Genomic DNA, 23,969 nt, shown 5'->3' with positions numbered 1-23,969 from the left:
ATCACATGAATCCATGAGTGAGCCTTGAGGAACCTGCAGACTTTAAAGGTGTGACTGGGGCTGCGTTGGCTTAATAATCGGGTCATTGTACTGTGGTAAAACCAGAGCGACCCATCCTGACCGAGGAGAAACGGACCAATCCTGACTTAACTGAGATGATGAAACATCAGGATGGGACATCCCCGGGAGTAGCTTGATGCTTCCTCCTCTTCCTCTGTCTCATCACTTCTTCCTGACGTTTCATCTGGACACTTGGATCAGCGTCCTCCATCTCTGCTGTCTGATGAGGTTTTTCTGTTTGGCTGCATCCGTCTTCGCTGATCTGCATCCTGCCTTATTAATCTGTGGGAAACCAGAGGTATGAATAAAAATCTCATTCTGGTTTACTATTTGAAAATTTTATTGTATGTTATTCTGGATGATTCTGTCTTTGAAAAACAGAGGAGGACGTTAATAAGAGCCAGTAGCGAACTACTCTAATGCATAAGAAATTAAATAGGTTATTTGTTAAAGACAGTTTATTCATTCATTATTGAGGTAACTAAGATCTGAGAGACTCTGCCTCTCTGAAATGCTCCTTTCAGTCATGTTACTGACCTGTTGCCAGTTAACCTGATTAGTTGTCCAATGCTCCTCCAGCGTTACTTTTCCAGCCTTTTGTTGCTCCTGTTCCAAGGGAAGCAGGTTGGGAACCACTTGTATAGTCAGTGCTTGCATACAGCTGCATCTCCGCTGCCTTTAAGTGTTCATGGTAGCAGGGAGCTGCTGTTCAGCCTTGTGACCCAGTCATACTGTACAGCAGGGAGGGTGCTGAGTGACCTTTGACCTGCAGGCTGAAGCCGAGTTGTGAATAATTAGCCTAAAGAGGCGTCTCATAACTTTATGATCGAAGGTCGCAGCTGTTACTGTAGTTCCTCTCTCCTGGAAGTCATCGGCTCCTGTCTGCTCCCGGACCAACGTCGGCCCAACGCCGCCTGGCCGCTGCTGTTTGACGGAAACTTCTGGGTGATTCTGCTTCTCTGCCCACCACATTCACCTCAGGACGAGGAGGACGAGCTGGTCCAGACTTCAGGAGGACCACCATCTGAACAGAGCAGTGACAGTCTGCATCTTCAAAGACCAGCAGCATGGAGGGGACGCAGGAATCCACGAAGGACCTGAACGGGGCTGAAACCCAGAGCCGGCCTGTCTCTGATGAGCTCATCTTCTTTGTTAACGGGAAGAAGGTAAAAAAATCACATTTAAATTTAACCTTAAAATGTTGTGATGATATCCAGGCGTGTAGGAGACCTGAAGGAGTCCTGAAGAAGTTCTGAAGGAGTCCTGAAGGAGGCCTGATGGAGTCCTGAAGGAGACCTAAAGGAGTCCTGAAGGAGGCCTGATGGAGTCCTGATGGAGTCCTGATGGAGTCCTGATGGAGTCCTGAAGGAGACCTGATGGAGACGTCCCTCTGCTGCATGTTTACTGTCTCTAACATGAAAGAAGTAGATAATAAATTATCTGTACAAGCTGGCTGAGCCACAGTTCTTCTTCTTCTTCTGTGGTTTTATCTGCAGTAAAATGTAAAAAATGAAGGTTTTTTATCACAGTTACAGATTTGATCTTAAAAGGACAGTTTGACACAAATTAAGCAGAAAAATCAACTTTAAATGGACAAAAGTTTGCTGGAGTCAGAAGTCATGAAATGTGTCAGAATGCAGAACAAACGCGAACATGAGAGCCGAACAAACAGCGTTTTGTCATGTGATCTGTGTGTGAATAAAGCTCGCTACCCTGGATTAACACGATTATCCTCTGAATCAGTGAAAACGTGAAAGAGTTCATTAATAGGAAGCTGAACTTATGATAAGTGCTGCTAAATATAAGCGTGTATAAACAGTAAGATGACACCAGAAACATTTGTAAAATGAGATGAATTAGATGTGTTCATGCAGGCGAGGCATTGATATATTTGTTATATTATTAACCTGGAACATGGTGTTAATGAGCTTAAATACATTTAGTTTTATTATAAGTCTAATTTCAGCCTTTTTACATGCAAACATTTTCTTTTCTTTTTTTCTCCCAGGTTGTTGAGAAGAACGCCGATCCTGAGACGACTTTACTGACATATCTGAGGAGGAAACGTAAGATTACATAACACCTGTTTACATGCAGACTGGCTAACGCTGCACTGCTGCAGACTTTGTTCTTCATGAGGTTTTCTTTGTGAGGCCATGTTCCCGTTCCATCACCAGAACCACTTCTTCATTTCTAACTTTTATCTGCGGACAAAGCAAACAGTGTTTTGTCTTTTATATTTGGGGGTGTCAACCTGAATCTGTGGTGTAATCAGGGAGGAGGACAGAAAGTACAGGGATGAACATTAAAAAGACAAACTGCCGTTTTAAACTAGGTTTTTGGTTTAGTGTTAATAAATGGCTGAGCGGTCAGTGACCGTCCCAGATCAGCTGATCAAAGTCCAACGTTTTTACAGACTTTGTGCAAAGTTAAACAAATCTGAGAGAAAAACAGACATGTTTTTAACCAGCTTTTACCGCGCAGCGACAGTGACGACGTCCAGGTGTTCATATGAATAAAGAAACCCTCACAAAGACGGGAACAGTTCCCAGGTAACAGCTCTCATCATGTAGACAGTAACAACCAACAGACAGTCCGTTAAAAACAAGTCCCACATGCCAACATGTGGTCGGACCTCCTTTAGCTCCGAATCCAGCAGCTTTTGCTGTGGCATCATTTTAAGCTTCTGCAGTGTCACCAGATTTATTTCCATCCAGAGTTACAATCATCTTGTACTGATGATGGAGAGTCCGACCGCTGCACAAAGCCTTCTCCAGCACATCCCGAAGATCCTCCATGGAGTTCAGGTCTGGACTCGGTGGTGGCCGATCCATGTGTGAAAATGGATCCTGTTCCCTGAACCACTCTTTCACAGTCCATGAATCCTGGTACTGAACCATCAGGGAAGAATAACCTGCTCATTCAGTATGTTCCGGTATCAGCTGAATCTAGACCTGAACCTAGACCCTAGACCTGAACCTAGACCTGAACCTAGACCTAGTCGACAGGGTTCACCCGGGTGCGTTCAGGCCCGGGTGGAGCCGACAGGGTTCACTCGGGTGCGTTCAGGCCTGGGTGGAGCCGACAGGATTCACTCGATTGCATTCAGGCCTGGGTGGAGCTGACATGTTCAGCATGTTTGCTGTAGAGATGAGCTGAAGGTGGAGGGATGCTGGCCGACGGCTTTATGATCATTAATCCAGTAAAATCTTGAAAAAGTTACGCTGCCGTCTGAGTGTCTGCCAACGATTCACAGACCTGTGTGTGTGTCTGCGTGTGTGTGTCCAGTGGGTTTAACTGGAACTAAACTGGGATGTGCTGAAGGTGGATGTGGCGCCTGCACCGTCATGCTGTCCAGATACCAACCACACACCAAAGAGCTTCTGTATCCTTCCACCAAGCGTGCGCGTGTGTGTAACGTGTGTGTGTAACGTGTGTGTAACGTGTGTGTAATGTGTGTGTAATGTGTGTGTGTAACGTCTGTGTAACGTGTGTAACGTGTGTAATGTGTGTGTAACGTGTGTGTAACGTGTGTGTGTCACATGTGTGTGTAATGTGTTTAATGTGTGGATAACGTGTGTGTAACGTGTGTGTAATGTGTGTAATGTGTGTGTAACGTGTGTGTAACGTGTGTGTAATGTTTGTGTGTAACGTGTGTGTAACGTGTGTGTAATGTGTGTAACGTGTGTGTAATGTGTGGGTAACGTGTGTATAACATGTGTGTGTAATGTGTGTGTAACGTGTGTGTAACGTGTGTGTGTAATGTGTGTGTGTCACATGTGTGTATAATGTGTGTAATGTGTGGATAACGTGTGTGTAACGTGTGTGTGACGTGTGTGTAACGTGTGTGTAACGTGTGTGTGTAATGTGTGTCTAACGTGTGTGTAGTGTGTGTGTAACGTATGTGTAACGTGTGTGTAACGTGTGTATAATGTGTGTGTCACGTGTGTGTAATGTGTGTAATGTATGGATAACGTGTGTGTAACGTGTGTGTAATGTGTGTGTGTCACATGTATGTGTAATGTCTGTAATGTGTGGATAACGTGTGTGTAACGTGTGTGTGACGTGTGTGTAATGCGTGTGTGTGTAACGTGTGTGTGTAACATGTGTGTGTAACGTGTGTGTAATGTGTGTGTAATGTTTGTCTAACGTGTGTATAACGTGTGTGTGTAACGTGTATGTAACGTGTGTGTGTAACGTGTGTGTAACGTGTGTGTAACGTGCGTGTAACGTGTGTGTAACGTGTGTGTAATGTGTGTGTAATGTGTGTGTAATGTGTGTCTAGTGTGTGTGTAACGTGTATGTAACGTGTGTGTGTAATGTGTGTGTAACGTGTCTGTAACGTGTGTGTAACGTGCGTGTAACGTGTGTGTGTAACGCGTGTATAACGTGTGTGTAACGTGTGTGTGTGTAACGTGTGTGTGTGTAACGTGTGTAACGTGTGTGTAATGTGTGTGTAACGTGTGTGTAACGTGTGTGTAAAGTGTGTGTGTAACGTGTGTGTAACATGTGTGTAACGTGTGTGTGTAACGTGTGTGTAACATGTGTTTAACGTGTGTGTAACGTGAGTGTGTAGTGTGTGTGTAACATTTGTGTAACGTGTGTATGTAGTGTGTGTGTAACGTGTGTGTAATGTGTGTGTAACTTGTGTGTAACGTGTGTGTGTAATGTGTGTCTAACGTGTGTGTAACGTGTATGTAACGTGTGTGTGTAACGTGCGTGTAATATGTGTGTAACGTGCGTGTAACGTGTGTGTAACTTGTGTGTGTAACGCGTGTATAACGTGTGTGTAACGTGTGTATGTGTAACGTGTGTAACGTGTGTGTGTAACGTGTGTGTAATGTGTGTGTAACGTGTGTGTAATGTGTGTGTAACGTGTGTGTGTAACGTGTGTGTAGCGTGTGTGTAACATTTGTGTAACGTGTTTGTAACGTGTGTGTGTAGTGTGTGTGTAACATTTGTGTAACGTGTGTGTAGTGTGTGTGTGTAACATTTGTGTGACGTGTGTGTAACATACGTGTAACGTGTATGTAACGTGTGTGTATAACGTGTGTGTAACGTGTGTGTAACATGTGTGTATAACGTGTGTGTAACGTGTGTGTAACATGTGTGTATAACGTGTGTGTAACGTGTGTGTAACGTGCGTGTAACGTGTATGTAACGTTTGTGTGTAACGTGTGTGTAACATGCGGTAACGTGTGTGTTATGTATGTGTGTAACGTGTGTGTAACGTGTATGTAACATGTGTGTAACGTGTGTGTAACATGCGTGTAACATGTGTGTGTAGCGTGTGTGTAACATGCGTGTAACGTGTGTGTTACGTGTGTGTATAACGTGTGTATAACATGTGTGTGTAACGTGTGTGTAACGTGCGTGTATAACGTGTGTGTAGCGTGTGTGTAGCGTGTGTGTAACGTGTGTATAACGTGTGTGTAACGTGTGTGTGTAACGTGTGTGTAACGTGTGTGTATAATGTGTGTGTAACGTGTGTCTATAACGTGTGTGTATAACGTGTGTGTAACGTGTGTGTGTAGCGTGTGTGTAACGTGTGTATAACGTGTGTGTAACGTGTGTGTGTAGCGTGTGTGTAGCGTGTGTGTAACGTGTGTGTAATGTGTGTGTAACGTGTGTGTGTAACGTGTGTGTAACGTGTGTGTAACGTGTGTGTGTAGCGTGTGTGTAGCGTGTGTGTAACGTGTGTGTAATGTGTGTGTAACGTGTGTGTGTAACGTGTGTGTAACGTGTGTGTAACGTGTGTGTGTAGCGTGTGTGTAGCGTGTGTGTAACGTGTGTGTAATGTGTGTGTAACGTGTGTGTGTAACGTGTGTGTAACGTGTGTCCATCTGACATCTGAGGCTGATTTCCCGTCTGCTGGATGAGCTCTTGTCTTTAACCCGTCCAGTCATTACGCCGTCAACGCCTGCCTCGCCCCCCTCTGTGCCCTGCATCTGGTTGCCGTGACAACGGTGGAGGGAATCGGCAGCGTTGCGAGGGAGCTGCATCCCGTTCAGGTAAAATCTTCTAATGAACATAAAAAGCCACAGATGTCCTGAATGTTGCCGGGCTGATGATGATGTGGCGTTCAGGAGCGAATCGCCAGGTCTCACGGCTCGCAGTGCGGCTTCTGCACCCCAGGAATTGTCATGTCCATGTACGCGTTGCTGAGGAATAAGCCCCAACCCGCCATGGCTGACGTGGAGGAGGCCTTCCAGGGTAGAGTTGCTGACTTAGACTCACCTCATGAGCGCCGCTCGAGTCAAAACCACATTTACAGTCATGTGATTTTCTGTTAGGAAATCTGTGTCGCTGCACCGGATACAGACCCATCCTGGAGGGATACAAGACTTTCACGGCGGTGAGAAGACCTCCTCACGCCTCTTCAGTACGGCTCAGGCTGAAGTAACTTCGTGCTTCGTTGTGAGTAAAGAAGCTGACGCTGTTTGTCCCTCCAGGAGGGGCGATGCTGTGGAGGCAGGGGGCGGGAAAATGGCTGCTGTATGAGCGGTCTGGAGGAGGACGAGCATGTAAGTACAGCTGGATTTCAGAGCTTTGTTAAGGATGTTTGAGTCTGAATGATGCTCATGTTGCTGAACAGGAAGCTGGACGGCTCTTCAACGCAGCAGACTTTGCTCCGTATGACCCGACGCAGGAAGTCATCTTCCCCCCTGAGCTCATGGTAAATGTGCACACTGTAAAACACAAGCTACGCTGGAAGCATGACCTTCACTACACGTCAACACGGTCCAGTTTATACCGAACTGGGACCACCGTGAAGCTTTCCTGGTTTATTCCTCACAATAACATTTTTGTATTATTGTATTATAAGCATTTTTACTATAACTTCTAGGAAAACATCATCTAAACACTGGCTGGAAAATTTTTTACATATTAGAGTAAAAGTTTTCTATAGAGGGGATTTTTATTATTAATAAAATACTGTCCATAAACAGAAAAACTCGTGTTTTTGGGATGAAATGTTTTATAAATCAGGCTGTGAATTAGATACATTAAAAAAACCTTCTGTAGAAACTTTATTAACACAGACAGGAGCAGAGCCGGACAGTTTGGTGTCTGTAAGGCTGCTGAAGTGGAGAGTTTAGACCCAGAGTCTGAAAAAATCTCATTTAAAACACTATTTACAGACATTGTAGCCAATCAGATTCATAGAAACAACAGAACATGTATAACACATGAAGCAGCCATGATGGAGAGATTTATGTCCTCGAACTGTCCTGCTGTGTGTCTGGTAGATTCTGGTTCTGGAAAAATGAATTACCAGAGTCTGGTTGAGAGAAAGTGTATCAACGTTTATTTAAGAAAAAGAACAAACGCTTGAGTCTTCTGACTCGCGTGAAGTCGGAAGACTCTGGGAGACCAGAGGAAAACAACAGTTCTACATTTCTGTTGGAGGAATCCTCCTTCCTGAAGACCTTGGGTGGACACATAACTCCAGGACTGGCGTCAAAGCAGCCTCATAGTTGTGTCTCCACCAGAACCAGTCTGGCTACGGGTCTGAGGAAGGACCAGATAAAGGTCGTCTTACCCTCGTAGTGAACTTTTAACAGAGCATGTATATGAAGAGAAAAAGAGGTGAAGTTAATTAAAGCACGAGTAAAATGTACGATATAGTAAATGTATATAATGAAAGAAATAATGGGATAAATGAAGCCTTAATGAAGTGAATGTATGAAGCAATAAAAGGCATAATAAGTAAAATTTCTTCCACAGGGTGAAGTTCAGGAATTCCCAAAACATTTTCAGTTTTTTGGGCGACACATCCTGATTCATGTAAAAGACGACAGTGTCTTGTAATGACAGTAATGATCTCCCACGCCTGAACGTCGTCTTCTCTGACAGCGTTTAAGGCCCGTTTATTCTCCCTTACGTACGTTTCATACGGTCAAGATGGCGGCCAGTCCAGTCGCCAAGCACAGTCCCAATTCAAAGGAGGCTCCAAATCCAGCCTACTAATCCGGCTGCTGGTGGTGCATCCTCCCGGCCTCTTTTCTCCCAGAATTCATTGCACACAAGACGAATGAGCAGCCGAGCTCAGAAGAGGACATTCTTTTTTAAACTAAACTTTAGTAGAAACATAACAAAACCAAGTACATTAAAAACATGTTTGTTAAATGGTGACATTAAAATTCTGTAATATTTGATATTCCTGGATTTTTGAAGGGTTAATGAAGAGTGTACCGTCTGATTCAACGTCCTACGTTGCTGCTATGGGAAATTCTCATTAGCTAGGCAGGTTTTCCCCTTTCACGAACATTAAGCAGACTTAGGAGTGTAGACTGCTGGTTCACCGTCACAGTAACGTCTGTTAATGAAGAGTGTGGAGGAAATATTTAAACAGTTGTGACATGTTCCAGATTCCTAATTAAAAAACAAATAAAATACACTTAAAAAACTGAACTAAAAAATAAGAAAATTTATTGATTTATTTATTTTGCTGTTCTAAACATTTTTAGGTTGTTTTTTTTTTTATCAATTTTTGCCTTTCTCACTACATCCCTCTTTATGGCAGCATCCATTACATCTTTATGTACCAGGCTAATTATACTAATTAGCGACTTGTAGGACAGCCAATAGCTGCTGTTCTTACTGCGGAGTGGGAACAGCGGCTGGAGGAGCATCAGTCCCTGAAGCTGTTTATTACCAGGAACTACATGGACCAGTCGTACCATGTCCTGTGGGGGATGGTGGGGACAAAGTTGTCGTTCTGCTTCGACTACAAAGTGAATCAAATCTGATTTGATAGATTAAATGGACTACGGAGGATCGTCCGCAGTCTGAACACTGCGAAGTGTGCAGACCCTGAACTGAGACACAGCTGTTGTGTCTCCATTAGTAGCAGACTGTAAAAGTCTGTACGATGGTTATCTGTGCTCTCTTCTAAATGTAAGCCCTCTATTCTTAAACACAGTTCTGTTTGAAGCACTTGTGTGTGAAAGGTAAAAATCCCATTTTCTTTTCTGCTGCTTTCTATGTGCACTTAATATAATAACAATTCCTTCTGCAGCCATAGCGCCTGAGGATTTAATTTTATAACTGCATATTACTGCTGATTGATTATTCTCCTTTAGATTTACACTTATGTAAACATGATGTAACTACCAACCAGAGAGAGTTAAAACCTACCTACCTTAAAACCCAGAATTCATCTGAGACTCTGTTCTTAATACTGGTACAATATCATTGTCAGTTTTTTCTTTAAATGCCAGAGAAATGTTAAACGCAAAGCTTTAACATCCAGCTTGTTTTATTTCAGACACATTCGGTGGTAAATGATGCCTCCTTCTGGAAAACTCAGTGGGGACATGACCTATGGCTTCACATGGCTCTGAACGGTCAGCAGGGGTCTTAAAAATGACTTTGATTGCAGATTAAAAAATGTTTTTTTTTTGCTTTAGAATCCAGCTTTTCAAACTTGCTGTCTAAATATACAAATGTTCTACTTCGAGGTGGAGACGAATGTTCTTCAGATAGCTGGCCTCCAAACTTCTACTCTATCCACATTCATAGAAAAATGTAGCTTACGTAGTAGAAAACGTCCTAACTCTAAACTTTTTACATGGACTAACTAGACCTGTACTTCAGTGTCACATAGATTAGTGCTTGCTCTCTGATTTTTAGATGAGAACAGAATTATTACTAATATAATAACAACGTCGCAAACGGATCACTGAGTGTCTCTTTTGATGCAAACACCCCATGTGCATTTTTCCACTTTAAACAATATGTTTAAAATAAACTGGCCGGCACTCGTTGGCTGATCAGCTCTGGTTCAGGCTGTCAACACGACAAGCTGGTGCATTAATCTGTTAGTGTGTGATGGGGTTCGGACTGAAGTGTGTGAGGCGAACAGGCCGCGCCCGACTGCAGTCGCTGTCTTTCAAACGAGTTTTCGAGGTGAATCTGGTAATGTGTGTGGTTCACCGACTCATCTAAAATACACACATCACCACGAGGAAAACGATGGCGAAGGTTAGCGAATCGATGCTAACCGGCACTCGTGAACCGTCAGGAACAAGCATTGTGTGTTTCTGTGCTTTGGAGGCGTGGCTTCAGGGGGACATCTGAAAAAAGGGGTATGGACTTTATGAATTTTCAAAATTTTCCTTGTTCGAACCGTTTTTCCAGGATCTGCTACCCTACCTTTAAGTCAGTTCCTCCACTAGGGGCAGTGCTGAGTTCAGATTTCACTACTATGATCCGACTTCAGTTTCAGACACTGGCAGCGATAAGCTTCATCACTACCAAGTTGTAAATAACCGTCGAACAGGCCTCAACACTCGCATAGCCTTTCTTCAGAAGCTCACGCAATTTTTACACGTTGTCCTCGTCTTCGTTCTTCTTCTGCTTTTTTTTCTTCCTGTTCCTCTTCTTCTTCTCTGGTTTGTTTCTTTGTCTGGTCGCATATCAGATTTTCTGCTCAGCGCTGCCCTCATGATTTCCGGTGATATTGCTCGTCTTCTGCGTTATGTGGCGTAAAGCTAAGCTCCATGAACACTGGCCAAATACGTGCTTAACTAATACAGAAGACGGATGAAACTGTCTGTCTGCGTATCCGTCTTCTGCATGAATGGACCTTCAGGTGTCTTTCTTTTGCCATTTTGTCTTTATAAGTCACGTGAAAAGCCAAACAGGAAATCAACTGTCATGTGACTAAAAATAACCAATGACATTGTCTGAAATCAGGTGATGGCCAAGCATCTCAGAGACCACAATGACCCCCAACCCCCACCCCAACACACCCAGCCCTCTAAAACTCCCACCCCATACCCCAGTTCAACCCCCTCTTCCCCCATCTTCTCTCTCTGAGGCACAGCACCACCGGGCCTCCTGAAGCCAGCATGCCAACTCATCCCCCGCTACCTTAACAGGGGTGTGAGAGGCCTCCTTTGATTTAGAACTGAAACATGATCTGGAGACAGCTTGACTTGGAAATACACTCACAGTTCACTTCATCAGGTCCACCTTCTAGTACCGTGTCGGACCCTTCTTCCAGAACTGTGTTCATTGTTGGTGTCATAGATTCCAACCAGGTGGAGGAAACCTTCCTCAGAGGTTTGGCTCCATAGACATGACAGCATCACACAATTCAAACACTCATGAAGTGCATGCATGAACCATGTGTGCAGGGTTTCATGCATGTAAGAAATAACTGTATGTGGGGCTTTGTGTTTTTACCAGAATTTCAGATGGAATAAAATGAGAAAATGTTCCATTAAAGTGGATTTAATCTGTGAAACTAAACTTCTCAGTCGGTGGAAAAGTAAAAAAAAAGGATTTTCCTCCATTTCTCACCTTCTCTCCTCTTCTCCTCCATGCTGGTCCTGTAGAGTCTGTCTAGAGGTCAGAGGTCGCGTTCGCTGCGTTTCCATGGTGAGCGGGCGACGTGGCTGCAGCCCGACTCTCTGGACCAGTTCCTGCAGCTGAAGTGGAAACATCCAGAAGCCCGAGTGGTGGTGGGAAACACTGAAGTGGGTCAGTTCAGCTTCTCTCAAACACACCCCGACCCAGTAAAGGTTCCTTCATCTGTTCACTCACAGACCGTGTGTGTGTGTGTGTGTGTGTGTGTGTGTGCAGGGATTGAAGTGAAGTTTAAGAACATGGTTTATCCCGTCATCCTGGCTCCAGCCTTCATCCCTGAGCTGAACGCTGTGACGCACAGCGAAGACGGTCAGCACCTCTCTCACACCATCGCTTCAAAACCTGAACCAACACAAACACACAAGAACTGGATTTAACACAAATATCTGAGAATATTTCCACACTGTAAGGAACAAAAGACGTACTCTAAGTCTCTTTGTGCTCAGGGATTACGTTTGGTGCAGCGTGCACTCTCAGCCACATGGGGGCGGTGCTGAGGCAGGCCGTGGAGACTCTTCCTCCTCACCAGACCGAAGTCTTCCTCGCCGTCCTGGAGCAGCTGCGATGGTTCGCTGGACTGCAGATCCGTAATGTCGCAGTGAGTTGAAACAGGCTGATCTCAGAGCCATAAACCAGGAAACAAACGTTCCAGCGATGGATTCACGTCTTACGAGGAAACCTGGCGAGTGATCTGAGGGGCTGAGGGTTGGAGTGTTTCCAACAACAGAGTCTGTGCAGTTCAAGAACATCAGAGCTGTAGGAATTTCTTTACAACCCCAAAAAGTTGGTTTAAATGTAAATAAAAACAGAAGCAATGACTTACAAATCTCATCAACCACATTTTATTCCCATCAGAACATAAACAACATAGCAGCCACAAACAATCCAAATCTGGCATCATCACAGTGAGAGAAGCTGCTTTTAGGCATGTTGATGTTTGTTAAAGCCGTGAACAGAATCCACAAAAACCACGTTGTCCTCCTTATTTCTGAAGATCCTGACAGTTTCCCAGCTTTACTTTTAGAGGATGATCCATCGGATGTATCACTCGGTTAACCTCTCGGTTGGTGTGTCTGACATTCTGGTCCACACTCCTCACCAGTGAAATACCAGAATGTGGTTTTACTGCATCCCCACATTTCACCAAATATATCAGCTAAATATCTACAATATAAGCAACACGTCTGGAAAGAGTTGGAACAGGAGCAACAAAAGGCTGAAAAACAAACACCTGGAGGAGCATCTGACAACTAATGAATGACAGGTCAGTAACATGACTGGGTATAAAAGGAGCACTTCAGAGAGGCAGAGTCTTTTTACACCGTGCTGAACACCACCCTGGAACTACTTTTTACACCGTGCAGAACACCACCCTGGAACTACTTTTTACACCGTGCAGAACACCACCCTGGAACTACTTTTTACACCGTGCCGAACATCACCCTGGAACTACTTTTTACACCGTGCAGAACACCACCCTGGAACTACTTTTTACAACGTGCAGAACACCACCCTGGAACTACTTTTTACACCGTGCTGAACACCACCCTGGAACTACTTTTCACACCGTGCCGAACATCACCCTGGAACTACTTTTCACACCGTGCCGAACACCACCCTGGAACTACTTTTCACACCGTGCCGAACATCACCCTGGAACTACTTTTCACACCGTGCCGAACACCACCCTGGAACTACTTTTTACGCCGTGCCGAACATCACCCTGGAACTACTTTTCACACCGTGCCGAACACCACCCTGGAACTACTTTTTACAACGTGCAGAACACCACCCTGGAACTACTTTTTACAACGTGCAGAACACCACCCTGGAACTACTTTTTACACCGTGCTGAACACCACCCTAGAACTACTTTTTACACCGTGCTGAACACCACCCTAGAACTACTTTTTACACCGTGCTGAACACCACCCTGGAACTACTTTTTACACCGTGCTGAACACCACCCTAGAACTACTTTTTACACCGTGCTGAACACCACCCTAGAACTACTTTTTACACCGTGCTGAACGCCACCCTGGAACTACTTTTTACACCGTGCTGAACACCACCCTAGAACTACTTTTTACACCGTGCTGAACATCACCCTGGAACTACTTTTTACACCGTGCCGAACGTCACCCTGGAACTACTTTTTACACCGTGCTGAACACCACCCTAGAACTACTTTTTATTTTCCATGAAATGATAGAATGTCTCAGCTTCTGGGAATGAAAAACGGGTTTATGAGATGTTTAAATAATTGTATTTAGTCTTTATTTAAATTCTTCTCTGTCCCAACATTTTTTGTTCTTGTAAACACAACTTTTTAAAGAAGTAGTATGGATTAGATGTTTGAACATGACTGGGTCTCCGAAAACAAAAACCTGAAGGTGACCAAGGGATGTAGACCGTCTCATTGGAGGATCAGCCAGTGCTCAATACCAGAGACTTAAACTGTGGCCCATTATAAGGAATTTTACAAATAAATTTAGACTGTTCAGTTAAAGTCTTTTCCTGGAAAACACTCAACAAACACAGTCAGATGGTTGCAATCCGGGCTGGGACAGGGAAGGTTTACTAGTATTGAAGAGTCGATTTTACTTGGAAGTACACTGATCCAGTTCAGCTCCTATTCAGTGAACATTACAAGACTTTTAGATCATAAAAACATCAGGATGTGATAACTTCGACTTTCATTTGTGTAATCGATGGTATGGTTGTGTTTTCAGGCTGTGGGTGGAAACATAATGACAGCCAGTCCCATATCAGACCTCAACCCGGTCTTTCTGGCAGCAGGCTGCAAACTCACTCTGATGGACAAGGGTACCACTCTTTATTCTCAATTTAGTTATAAATCTGCACATCTGAAAGTAATGTCATGATACTGTCTGGAGCTGGAATCACAGTCATGGTGGGTTTATTTATCTGAAGAGGTGTTTAAGTGACCTTCAATCTGAAGTCCAAACTGTCAGTCCGTGTTTCTGCCTGGAAAACGTGTGTTATGTAAACTTAAAACACAGCTGCTGCTTGAAGCTGTTAACGTGACACTTGGTTTTCAGATGAGATTCAGCTCTTATTTTTTAGATCCCTGTTTTCTAAATTCCTCTGGCTGTATCTCCAACTCTTGACATTTGACCTCTCTGTCCATCAGATGGCAGTCGTGTGGTCCAGATGGACGACAGTTTCTTCACGGGTTACAGAAAGACGCTTCTGCGTCCTCAGGAGATCCTGCTCTCCATACACATCCCATACAGCAAGCAGGTAGGAACAGCATCACCCCGACAACCAGTGTCAATATCCAGGTTACCACTGCGAGTCACAACAGAAAACCTGTCATTCATTTAGAGATCGATCATCTGTGGATCACTGAGCCTGTCTGTGATCTAGCAATGCTAGTGAAGGATCTAAAAGCCCAGTCTGTTACCTAGCAACTACTGTCAGTTGCCTAGGTTTGTTTAATTGATTTCCTGTTGTACCTAAAAACCACCATCAATCATTTCAAAAGCCCTGCCTGTCAGCTAGTAAACACTGTCCGTCAGCTAGGTTTGTTTCAATAACTTCATCTTACACCTAGCAACCATTATCAATAAACCTGAAAGCTCTGTCTGTCACCTAGCAACCATTATCAATAATCCAGAAACTCTGCCTGTCACCTAGCAACCATTATCAATAAACCTGAAAGCTCTGTCTGTCAACTAGCAACCATTATCAATAATCCAGAAACTCTGCCTGTCACCTAGCAACCATTATCAATAATCCTGAAAGCTCTGCCTGTCACCTAGCAACCATCCATGCATCCATCCATTTTCTGCCGCTTATCCGGAGTCGGGTCGTGGGGGCAGCTGCCTAAGCAGGGAAACCCAGACTTTCCTCTCCCCAGCCACATTCACCAGCTCATCCGGAGGGATCCGGAGGCGTTCCCAGGCCAGCCGAGAGATGTAGTTTGTCCAACGTGTCCTGGGTCTTCCCTGTGGCCTCTTTCTGGTGGGACGTGCCTGGGACACCTCACCAGGGAGGCGTCCAGGAGGCATCCTGACCAGATGCCCGAGCCACCTCATCTGGCTTCTCTCGATATGGAGGAGTAGCGGCTCTACTCTGAGCCCCTCCTGGATCCCCAAGATTCTCACCTTGTCTCTAAGGGAGAGCCTGGCCACCCTGCAAAGAAAACTCATTTTGGCAGCTTGTTATTCACAATTTTGTTATTTCGGTCACTACCCACAGCTCGTGACCATAGGTGAGGGTAGGAACGTAGATCAACCTGTAAATTGAGAGCTTTGCCTTATGACTCTCTGTCGTGGTGAAGAGGGAGCACCTAGCAACCATTATCAGTACTCCTAAAAGCTCTTCCTGTCACCTAGCAACCATTATCAATAATAATACTCACTGCCTCTTACTGGCCATCTACCAACCGCAGCTAACTCCATTTTCTGTCCCCAGTCTCAGTTTGTCTCCGCCTTCAAACAGTCCCCTCGTCGTGAGGATGACATCAGCATCGTCACTGCGGCGATGAGTGTCACCTTCACTCCTGGAACAGATATTGTTAAGGACTTAAGGTTGAGTTATGGCGGCATGGCAGTGACCACAGTGCTGGCCAAGAAGACGGCGAGCAGACTGCTGGGGAGGTAATAATTGATATAAAGCTGAAAGTAGAGGAGGAGGGAAGGATGTAGTGTAACGCTATGGTATCTTGAAGGTCATGGGGGGAGGAGCTTCTGCAGGAGGCTTGCTCTTCATTGGCTGAAGAGATGACCCTTGACCCTTCGGCGCCGGGCGGCATGGTGACATACCGGCGGACACTGACCCTCAGTCTGTTCTACAAGTTCTACCTGACAGTGTTGCAGAAGCTCAGACTGCAGGTTTGTATCACTGTCCTGTTTCATCTAAACTAAACCTGATCGATTATGAAAAAACTGACTTTGATTATGAAAAAACTGACTCCAACAGGGGGTAAATGTCCAGGAGGTTGACTCTAAGTGTGTGAGCGCCACAGAGATTTACCATCCAGATACGCCATCCAGCATTCAGATCTACCAGGTACAAAAGACAGAGATCCTCTTAGAGGCAGCAAGGCAGGACAAAATCCACTTTACTGTCCAGGTGTGTAATTCTTTACTCCTCCTCTAGGCGGTGCCAGAAGAGCAGAAACAGGATGACGTGGTGGGCCGTCCCATGATGCACCTGTCAGCCATGAAGCAGGCCACAGGTGAGGCAATTTACTGCGATGATGTACCGCTGTACGAGAATGAGCTCTACCTGGCTGTCATCACCAGCACCAAAGCCCATGCTCGAATACTGTAAGACCTGCACCACACCTACCTGTACCACACACCTGTACCACATAAGCTGTCTGGTCTCACCAGGTGTGTGTGCTCTGCAGTTCTGTGAATACATCGGCCGCTGAGCGCTTGCCCGGCATTGTCTGCTGCTTGTTTGCTGACGATATCCCTGGCAGTAACACCAGTGGAACCAGGCAGGACCAGAGCATCCTAGCAGATGGAAAGGTGTGCTTTTTCTAACCCAATCAATCAGGTATGTCTTTGGACTTCAGGCTTGATGATGTGTTTGTATTTTGTTACACAGGTTACCTGTGTGGGTCATATCATTGGTGCCGTAGTGGCCGACACACAGCTTCATGCTCAGAGAGCTGCCAAAGCTGTGAAGATCCAATATGAAGAACTGAAGCCAATCATTACCATTCAGGTGATAAAAGACACACCTGAACAACTTCGTACTAGTTAGAGCCGGATAATCCCAAGATGACTTTATGAGCTAGATACTTATCTTGAAGTAAAAACGTCTGTTGGCTTGATTGACAGGAGGCCATTGCTGCTCAGTCCTTCTATCAGCCAATCAGAACCATCCAAAACGGAGACCTGGAGGCGGGGTTTAAACAGGCTGACAACATCCTGGAGGGTAGGACCATCTCCATGTATCTGAGTAGGACTTCCTCCTGACTGAAACTGATCTGGTACTGATCATTTATTGATTATCTTTCAGGTGAGATGCATATTGGAGGTCAGGAGCATTTCTACCTGGAAACAAACGTAACTCTGGCTGTTCCCAGAGGAGAAGATGGAGAGATGGAACTTTTTGTTTCCACTCAGTCCACCCATGATACACAGGTGAAAACACTCATACACATGCACATATCTAAGCTCCAAAATACAGAATAATACTGCAAAATACAAATGCTACACACAGGTAATATTACTCACACATCTGTACTTATGTTTTTATAACAGTCAATGCAACTTTTTCTATAGGAAAACAAATGTCACAGTGTAACAAACTTTTACAAAGTTACTGTTTCTGCTTCAGACTCAGGTGGCGAGCGCGCTGGGTGTCCCAGCTAACAGGGTGGTTGTCCGAGTAAAGAGGATGGGTGGGGGCTTTGGAGGGAAGGAAAGTCGTGCCACCATTTTGTCCACTGTGGTCGCTGTGGCAGCCAACAAGTATGTGTACCAGTTGTGTTTTTTAAACCTCCAACCTCTGTAAGTACAAAGGCAATAATATACTTCTGTATTTCAGGCTAAAGAGGCCTGTCAGGTGTATGCTGGAAAGAGACGAGGACATGCTAATCACTGGAGGACGACATCCCTTCTATGGAAAATACAAGGTACGATGGCTCCCCCTGCTGGAAATTAAGTAGCAGTGTCACTTGATGAACGTTCTTTATGAACTCATTGAGGTTTTACCTCTCTTTACGTTCTCCTGCTGCAGGTTGGTTTTCTAAACAGTGGTAAGGTTGTGGCGCTGGATGTCTCGTACTACAGTAATGCTGGAAACTCCATGGACCTGTCTCTTGCAGTGAGTATCATCTACAACCATAATTCTCTTTTGTGGTGTTACACTGTATGCTGATGATGCATCGTTGTTTCCCATAAACTCGTCCAGATCGTGGAGCGTGCTCTGTTTCACATGGAGAACTCGTACAAAGTGCCAAATATTCGTGGTCAAGGCTTCTTCTGCCGCACCAATCTGCCATCAAACACTGCCTTCAGAGGCTTCGGAGGGCCTCAAGGCATGATGATCGCTGAGAGCTGGATCACCGACATCGCTCAGAGTCTGGGCCGCTCCACTGAGGAGGTTTGTTGGCAATAAAAGTTGTAAACTGCTGAACTCTGCTGAATGAGCAACATCCCATCAGTTACTCTGTCCTCAGGTGCGTCGGTTGAACCTGTACATGGAGGGTGAGTCCACACCCTACAACCAGGTCCTGCATGGTCTCACCCTGGACGGCTGCTGGGACGAATGTCTGTCACGATCTGGTTATGAACAACGCAGAGCCGCTGTTGACCTTTACAACAGGTAAAATGACCAGACCAAAGTCTCTGAGCTCTGTAGTGAACAAAGCCGGTGTCGCTACAGTTTGTAGTTTTGGATGGTTCAAATTATATGCCATTGTGAAGCTCCAGTTCTACACAGACCATCATATTGCTTGATTCATATTGAAAAACCATACCCAGAGCTGTTGGTTGACTTACCTGGACCAAGTTTTCTGACTTGTTGACCTTTACAGTTGGTGTGTTCTTCCAATGAGGTGAAGGCACTCTCTGTGAAGTTTCTAGCCCACTGTGTCCAAGTCCTATTATTTAACACAATGCTTTAAAATTACAAGAAAAGTGGCGAGGCATCCACCTCAGAAATACAAGACAACCAAATACCAAACACAGTTTTAAATGTGAGAATGGATGGACAGGATGATGAACTTGTTTTCTCCTTAGACAGAATCGATGGACCAAACGAGGGCTTGCTGTGGTCCCCACCAAGTTTGGCATTAGCTTCACAGCCACCTTCCTCAACCAGGTCTGATCCACCAACATATGAATTGATAAAATTCCAGTAAGGATTTTACTTAGATTTAAGAGATTGTGGTGGAAATATTCTTGACTTGCTGCTTGCTTAATCTTCAGGCTGGTGCTCTGGCTCACATCTATACTGACGGCTCTGTGTTGTTGACTCATGGAGGCACTGAGATGGGACAGGGACTCCACACCAAAATGGTCCAGGTACAGAACTATAATAAACCATCAATTTGTACAGTTTGTACTTTTTTCAGTTGTGAATCAGGTTTTTGCAGCTATTTATTTGAGCTCATTCAGATGTAAGATAAAGAGCTGGACAGAGGCAGAAATACATAAAAATTAGACATTTGGATGGTAAAACTGACAATAGATTAAATTAAATAAAACAAATTAAATAAAATAAAGTTTATTAAGTTTATAAGTGGTCAGAGCTTAATTGTGTTTCCTGCTTTTGCTTTGTTTTTGTGGGAAACTGTATTATCAATGAGATAAACAACCTGATTCAAGACTTGATATGTGACAAAATGTGGAAAACCTGAAACTGCAGAAATTTTTTTGCCAGCTTTGCTGAATCAAACTGACATAAATAATCCTATAAATAAATCCAACAGATATATTAATGTGTAAATTAATGGGGATTACTTAGTTTTCTTTACATGTAGAAAACTCCATCATCTACATACATGTTGACCTCCATGTTGAACGGTTTCCAGGTTGCCAGCAGGGTTCTGGGTATCCCCTGTTCAAAGATCCACATCTCAGAGACCAGCACCAACACGGTGCCCAACACCAGCCCCACTGCAGCCTCCGCCTCCTCCGACCTCAACGGAGCTGCTGTCCAGAATGCCTGTAAGACTCTGCTGAAGCGCCTGGAGCCGTACAAAACCAAGAACCCCAAAGGATCATGGGAGGACTGGGTGAGCAGGTTCATCAAGAATATTAGCTGTAGCAATCCTTCATTTTGTTTTAAAGAACATTGATGACCAATGTTTAACATTGGTTCATGTGAAATACACCCTTTTGATTTTGATTTAAATTGATTTAATGTATTTATGGAAGTTGCTGCTTTGAGGGGTTGTTATTGTTTCTGTTGTAAAGGTAAAGGCCGCGTACTTCGACAGAGTCAACCTGAGTGCAAACGGCTTTTACAAGTAAGTTCAACACCTGATTCAATGCTTAACTTCACGTAACAGCAAATGAAGGAAGTTTACCAGAGTTCTTTTGCCCGATCAGGACACCAGATCTTGGTTACAGTTTTGATACAAACTCGGGCAGAGTGTTCAACTACTACAGCTACGGGGTAGCCTGTTCAGAGGTGGAGATCGACTGTCTGACTGGGGCTCACAAGGTCTGCACAAACTAAATCCAGAGTTATGAAGAAAGCAGAATAATAATATGTATGCACTTTTACAACAACTAGGGTTGAAGCTTTTTTGAGCCTTCTCTTCATTCAAAGTCTGTTTTTCATGACCTGTAGGCCTCTTTAAACTTGAATTTTCTATTATAAACACTTTATATCAAACTTTATAGAATCTGAAGCTGTCATAAGATCATGTGAAAGCTCCTTAAATGTTTCAGTGCATCAGACCAGCTTTATTTTGTGCTACAGAACCTGAGCACCACAATAGTGATGGACGTTGGCCACAGCCTCAACCCAGCTATTGACATCGGACAGGTGAGTCAGTGTAACGGTTATAAACAGGAAACTGGAATTGCTTAATTTGGAGCATTAGCCTCATCTTTAACTCCCCAGGTCTAAAGTGTCCCTGTCTTGGTAGGTGGAGGGGGGATTTCTGCAAGGTCTTGGCCTCTTCACCCTGGAGGAGCTTCATTATTCACCTGAGGGTGTCCTCCTTACTCGGGGTCCTGGTTCCTACAAGATCCCAGCTTTTGGGGACATTCCCACTCAGCTCACCGTCTCTCTACTCCGTGATGCCCCCAATGACAAGGCTATCTTTGCCTCAAAGGTAACCTAGTTGGCTCAGTTGGCATCAGTATGAGCATCATTACAAAGAAAGACATGGAGGTTTTCTCTTCACCAGGCTGTGGGTGAGCCTCCTCTCTTCCTGGCATCATCTGTGTTCTACGCCATTAAGGATGCCATCAGCGCTGCCCGGGCAGAGTCGGGCACCACAGGACCGTTCAGGCTGGACAGTCCCGCCTCTGCTGAAAGGATCCGCAATGCCTGTACTGACCACTTTACCAAGCTGGTAGGTAAACTGATTTAATTTTCAAAGAGAAGACAACCCTCCTTACTCAAAGTGCTTCTTGGGATTTATTATACTTGTAAAAGCGGCACTGGGGTCTAGAACCTGACTAAGTGTCCGTTCAGTGGGCAGGGAATTCCATTAAAAAAAATTGCACATTTATGTTTTGGTTTGCTTTCACACTGCGCTTTACGCAAGCTGGCCAAACCACCTGGACAACATCACGCAGTTACAACAATTGCACACTAGGGGGCGATATTACTCAGAACGAACGCTGACCAAGAAGAAGGAAGAAGAAAATTTGGCTCATTGATTGGTCAGAACTGATAGCAGCTTATTCACCACAAGTACACAATGAAGCAGCCATAAATGTATGCAGTCTTGGGGTTTGTGTTTTACTTTGGTGTTCAACGTTATGTGGTTTTCTGTAGAATCTGTCCAGTATGAGCAGCAGAAGAGGCAGCAAGTTGTCCGACTGTTGCACCAGAGCATAGAGCATAAAGCATACAACTTTTAATCAAGGAAATAACGGAAACATCAGACGTTAGAGCAGAAATTAGGAAGGCTAAACTTAGATAAAAGGATAAGCTGGAGGACAAAGTGAGCAGCAATGATCTTGGAGTATTATGGGATGGTATGGCTAAAACAGACCGGAAACCAACTATGCTGAAAGACTATAGCACAAATAAAGAACTGGCTGAAGCTCGGAATGGTTTTTATTTCCAGGAAAGAAAGTGGAGATGCCAGTCTGTCAGTTTAACCTGGAGATAAATTATGTAATTTCAATGTTTAAAACACTAACCTGGACCAGATGGCCCCACAGGAAGAGTGTTAAAAAACTGCGCAGAGCAGCTTGGCCATGTTTTTCTGGACATATTTAACATGTCATTAGAGCAGATGAGGGTCCCCACACTGTCATTGTTCCCGGAGACAAACAGCCGAGTGACTTCAGCCAAGAGGCCCTAACTTCTCTGGTGAAAGCTGATCTTTTAAACCAGGTCCAGACCTTTTTAGACCCCATGCAATTTGCTTAAAGACCTGGGAGGGGAGTGGAGGATGCTTTTAATACCCTCCACCCAACTACTTTAACTCTGAGACTGCTTAATGATTTTAAAATTGGCACATCCTGAAATCTTCAGATGACACAGTCATTGTGAGTCTGCTGCATGATGACGAGGACAACCATGGGCCAGTGGTGGAGGACTCCACCTGCACCGAAATACCTATAAAACCAAAGATATGGTTCTAGCTGAAAGGAAGTCCTCTCACTAGTCATCACAAACCATAATAAATGACAGACATTGAGCCGGTGGAACAGGAAGATATCCTGGTCTGGTTTCAGACAAGCTGAAGTTTGATGTTCATGTGGAAGCCGTGAAAAAGACGAGCCGTCAACGCCTGCGCTTCCTCGGGAAGTTTTAATGTGGAGAGAAAAATGATGACCAACTTTTATTGGATCGGTTTTAACATTTATTTCTTGGTTCGGAAGTGTGACAACAACAGATTAAGCAGGGAGGTGAAGGAGGCCTCCTCAGTCCTCACATCCAGCAGGTAGCGAGGAAAGCCAAAGGCATTGTGGGAAACCGGAACCACCCTCTACACAAGGACTTTGAACGGCTTCCCTCAGGTCTGAGATTCACAACCAAGACCAGAAACAAACTCCTTCATTCCACGTGGAATTGCATTTAAACAGCTACAGATGATTTTGTTCTCTTTACGATCTTATTTAAACATCATATTTGAGTGTTTTTATTCTTTTTTAAGGTTTTTCTTCTTGGGCATTTTTAATTATTCAGGGGTCATTCATGTATTGTTTCCTTTTCATTTTCATTTTAGTTTTATTCACTCTGTTTTTTTTATTGGTGATTCCAGTGGACAACCATGTTTGATGTGTGTAAGTGGATTTGATATTGTGAGGACCTGTTTGTACACTAAGTTTCCCATTAGGGACAATAAAAATGACTTGAACTTAAACTCGAGGGTCCTAATGCGTGTTCACGCTGCTCTATATGAACCATACTATCAGGGTCCTCTAGAGCCGACCAAACAGTGTCATTGTAAATAAAGTTGTCGTGTACACGAGTTAAATCCTTATTTAACCCTGGTGAGCTGCATCATGTAACATGTGGGCTTGTTTTTGTTGCAGTGTCCTCCTGCAGAGCCGGGAACCTTCAGACCCTGGTCTGTTCAGGTCTAAGACAGAACACAAGAGGAAGCACTGGTCATCCAGCATGGTTTCCATCCAGAGCTCAGGGAATAAAACCAGGTTTTTCCAGCATTGCTTAGAAAAACATGGTCACATACCAGCAGGTCTAATCATTAATGGTTCACCACCATCATGCCGTCTAGCTGCCTCTGTAGATCCTGAAGATCTGAATGTTGTTTGTTATGAAAAAATATGGCCGCTGCTGTACTTTTACTTTACATGATAATGTGAACCGGTTAATAAAATGATGATTTTCTTTGACACATCTAATTCTTGAATTGAATAAAACATTTACAACCTTCTTTGGCTTTG

General features: G+C 44.3%; 2 protein-coding genes and 1 long non-coding RNA gene across 3 annotated transcripts in view; 1 reads left to right on the top strand and 2 right to left on the bottom strand.

Moving 5' to 3' along the window:
- LOC121635255 (NLR family CARD domain-containing protein 3-like) overlaps positions 1–23,969 on the bottom strand; it is a 1,000,352-nt gene that overhangs the window by 348,098 nt on the left and 628,285 nt on the right. The gene's annotated exons all lie outside the window — the stretch shown is intronic.
- LOC121635252 (xanthine dehydrogenase/oxidase-like) lies at positions 891–23,958 on the top strand. The gene is made up of 35 exons (XM_041978362.1): positions 891–1,226; positions 2,069–2,126; positions 3,349–3,445; positions 5,963–6,071; positions 6,147–6,273; positions 6,354–6,415; positions 6,513–6,584; positions 6,656–6,736; positions 11,406–11,550; positions 11,653–11,745; positions 11,883–12,034; positions 14,169–14,262; positions 14,591–14,700; positions 15,877–16,061; positions 16,133–16,295; positions 16,384–16,473; positions 16,564–16,733; positions 16,817–16,940; positions 17,020–17,139; positions 17,256–17,352; positions 17,437–17,561; positions 17,758–17,891; positions 17,968–18,055; positions 18,160–18,246; positions 18,334–18,525; positions 18,602–18,747; positions 19,164–19,245; positions 19,353–19,448; positions 19,958–20,161; positions 20,343–20,395; positions 20,478–20,592; positions 20,854–20,919; positions 21,023–21,211; positions 21,287–21,454; positions 23,598–23,958. The coding sequence occupies exons 1-35, from the start codon at positions 1,128–1,130 to the stop codon at positions 23,646–23,648; spliced, it is 4,044 nt and encodes a 1,347-aa protein (XP_041834296.1). The 5' UTR covers positions 891–1,127; the 3' UTR covers positions 23,649–23,958.
- LOC121635352 lies at positions 14,724–15,870 on the bottom strand. The gene is made up of 3 exons (XR_006009424.1): positions 15,752–15,870; positions 15,052–15,217; positions 14,724–15,009 (listed from the first exon to the last, which is right to left on the bottom strand). It is a non-coding gene; the product is annotated as an uncharacterized LOC121635352 (long non-coding RNA).

This window comes from Melanotaenia boesemani, chromosome 24, assembly GCF_017639745.1.
Source record: "Melanotaenia boesemani isolate fMelBoe1 chromosome 24, fMelBoe1.pri, whole genome shotgun sequence".
Lineage (NCBI taxonomy): Eukaryota > Metazoa > Chordata > Actinopteri > Atheriniformes > Melanotaeniidae > Melanotaenia > Melanotaenia boesemani.
This window is presented reverse-complemented; position numbering and strand designations above follow the sequence as displayed.

Bases quoted from the DNA above. Each gene is read 5' to 3' on its own strand.
- LOC121635252 (XM_041978362.1), top strand. From the start codon at position 1,128: ATGGAGGGGACGCAGGAATCCACGAAGGACCTGAACGGGGCTGAAACC. The intron at 14,701-15,876 runs GTAGGAACAGCA...TTCTGTCCCCAG, and splicing joins ACATCCCATACAGCAAGCAG to TCTCAGTTTGTCTCCGCCTT. The intron at 20,162-20,342 runs GTGAGCAGGTTC...TCTGTTGTAAAG, and splicing joins AAGGATCATGGGAGGACTGG to GTAAAGGCCGCGTACTTCGA.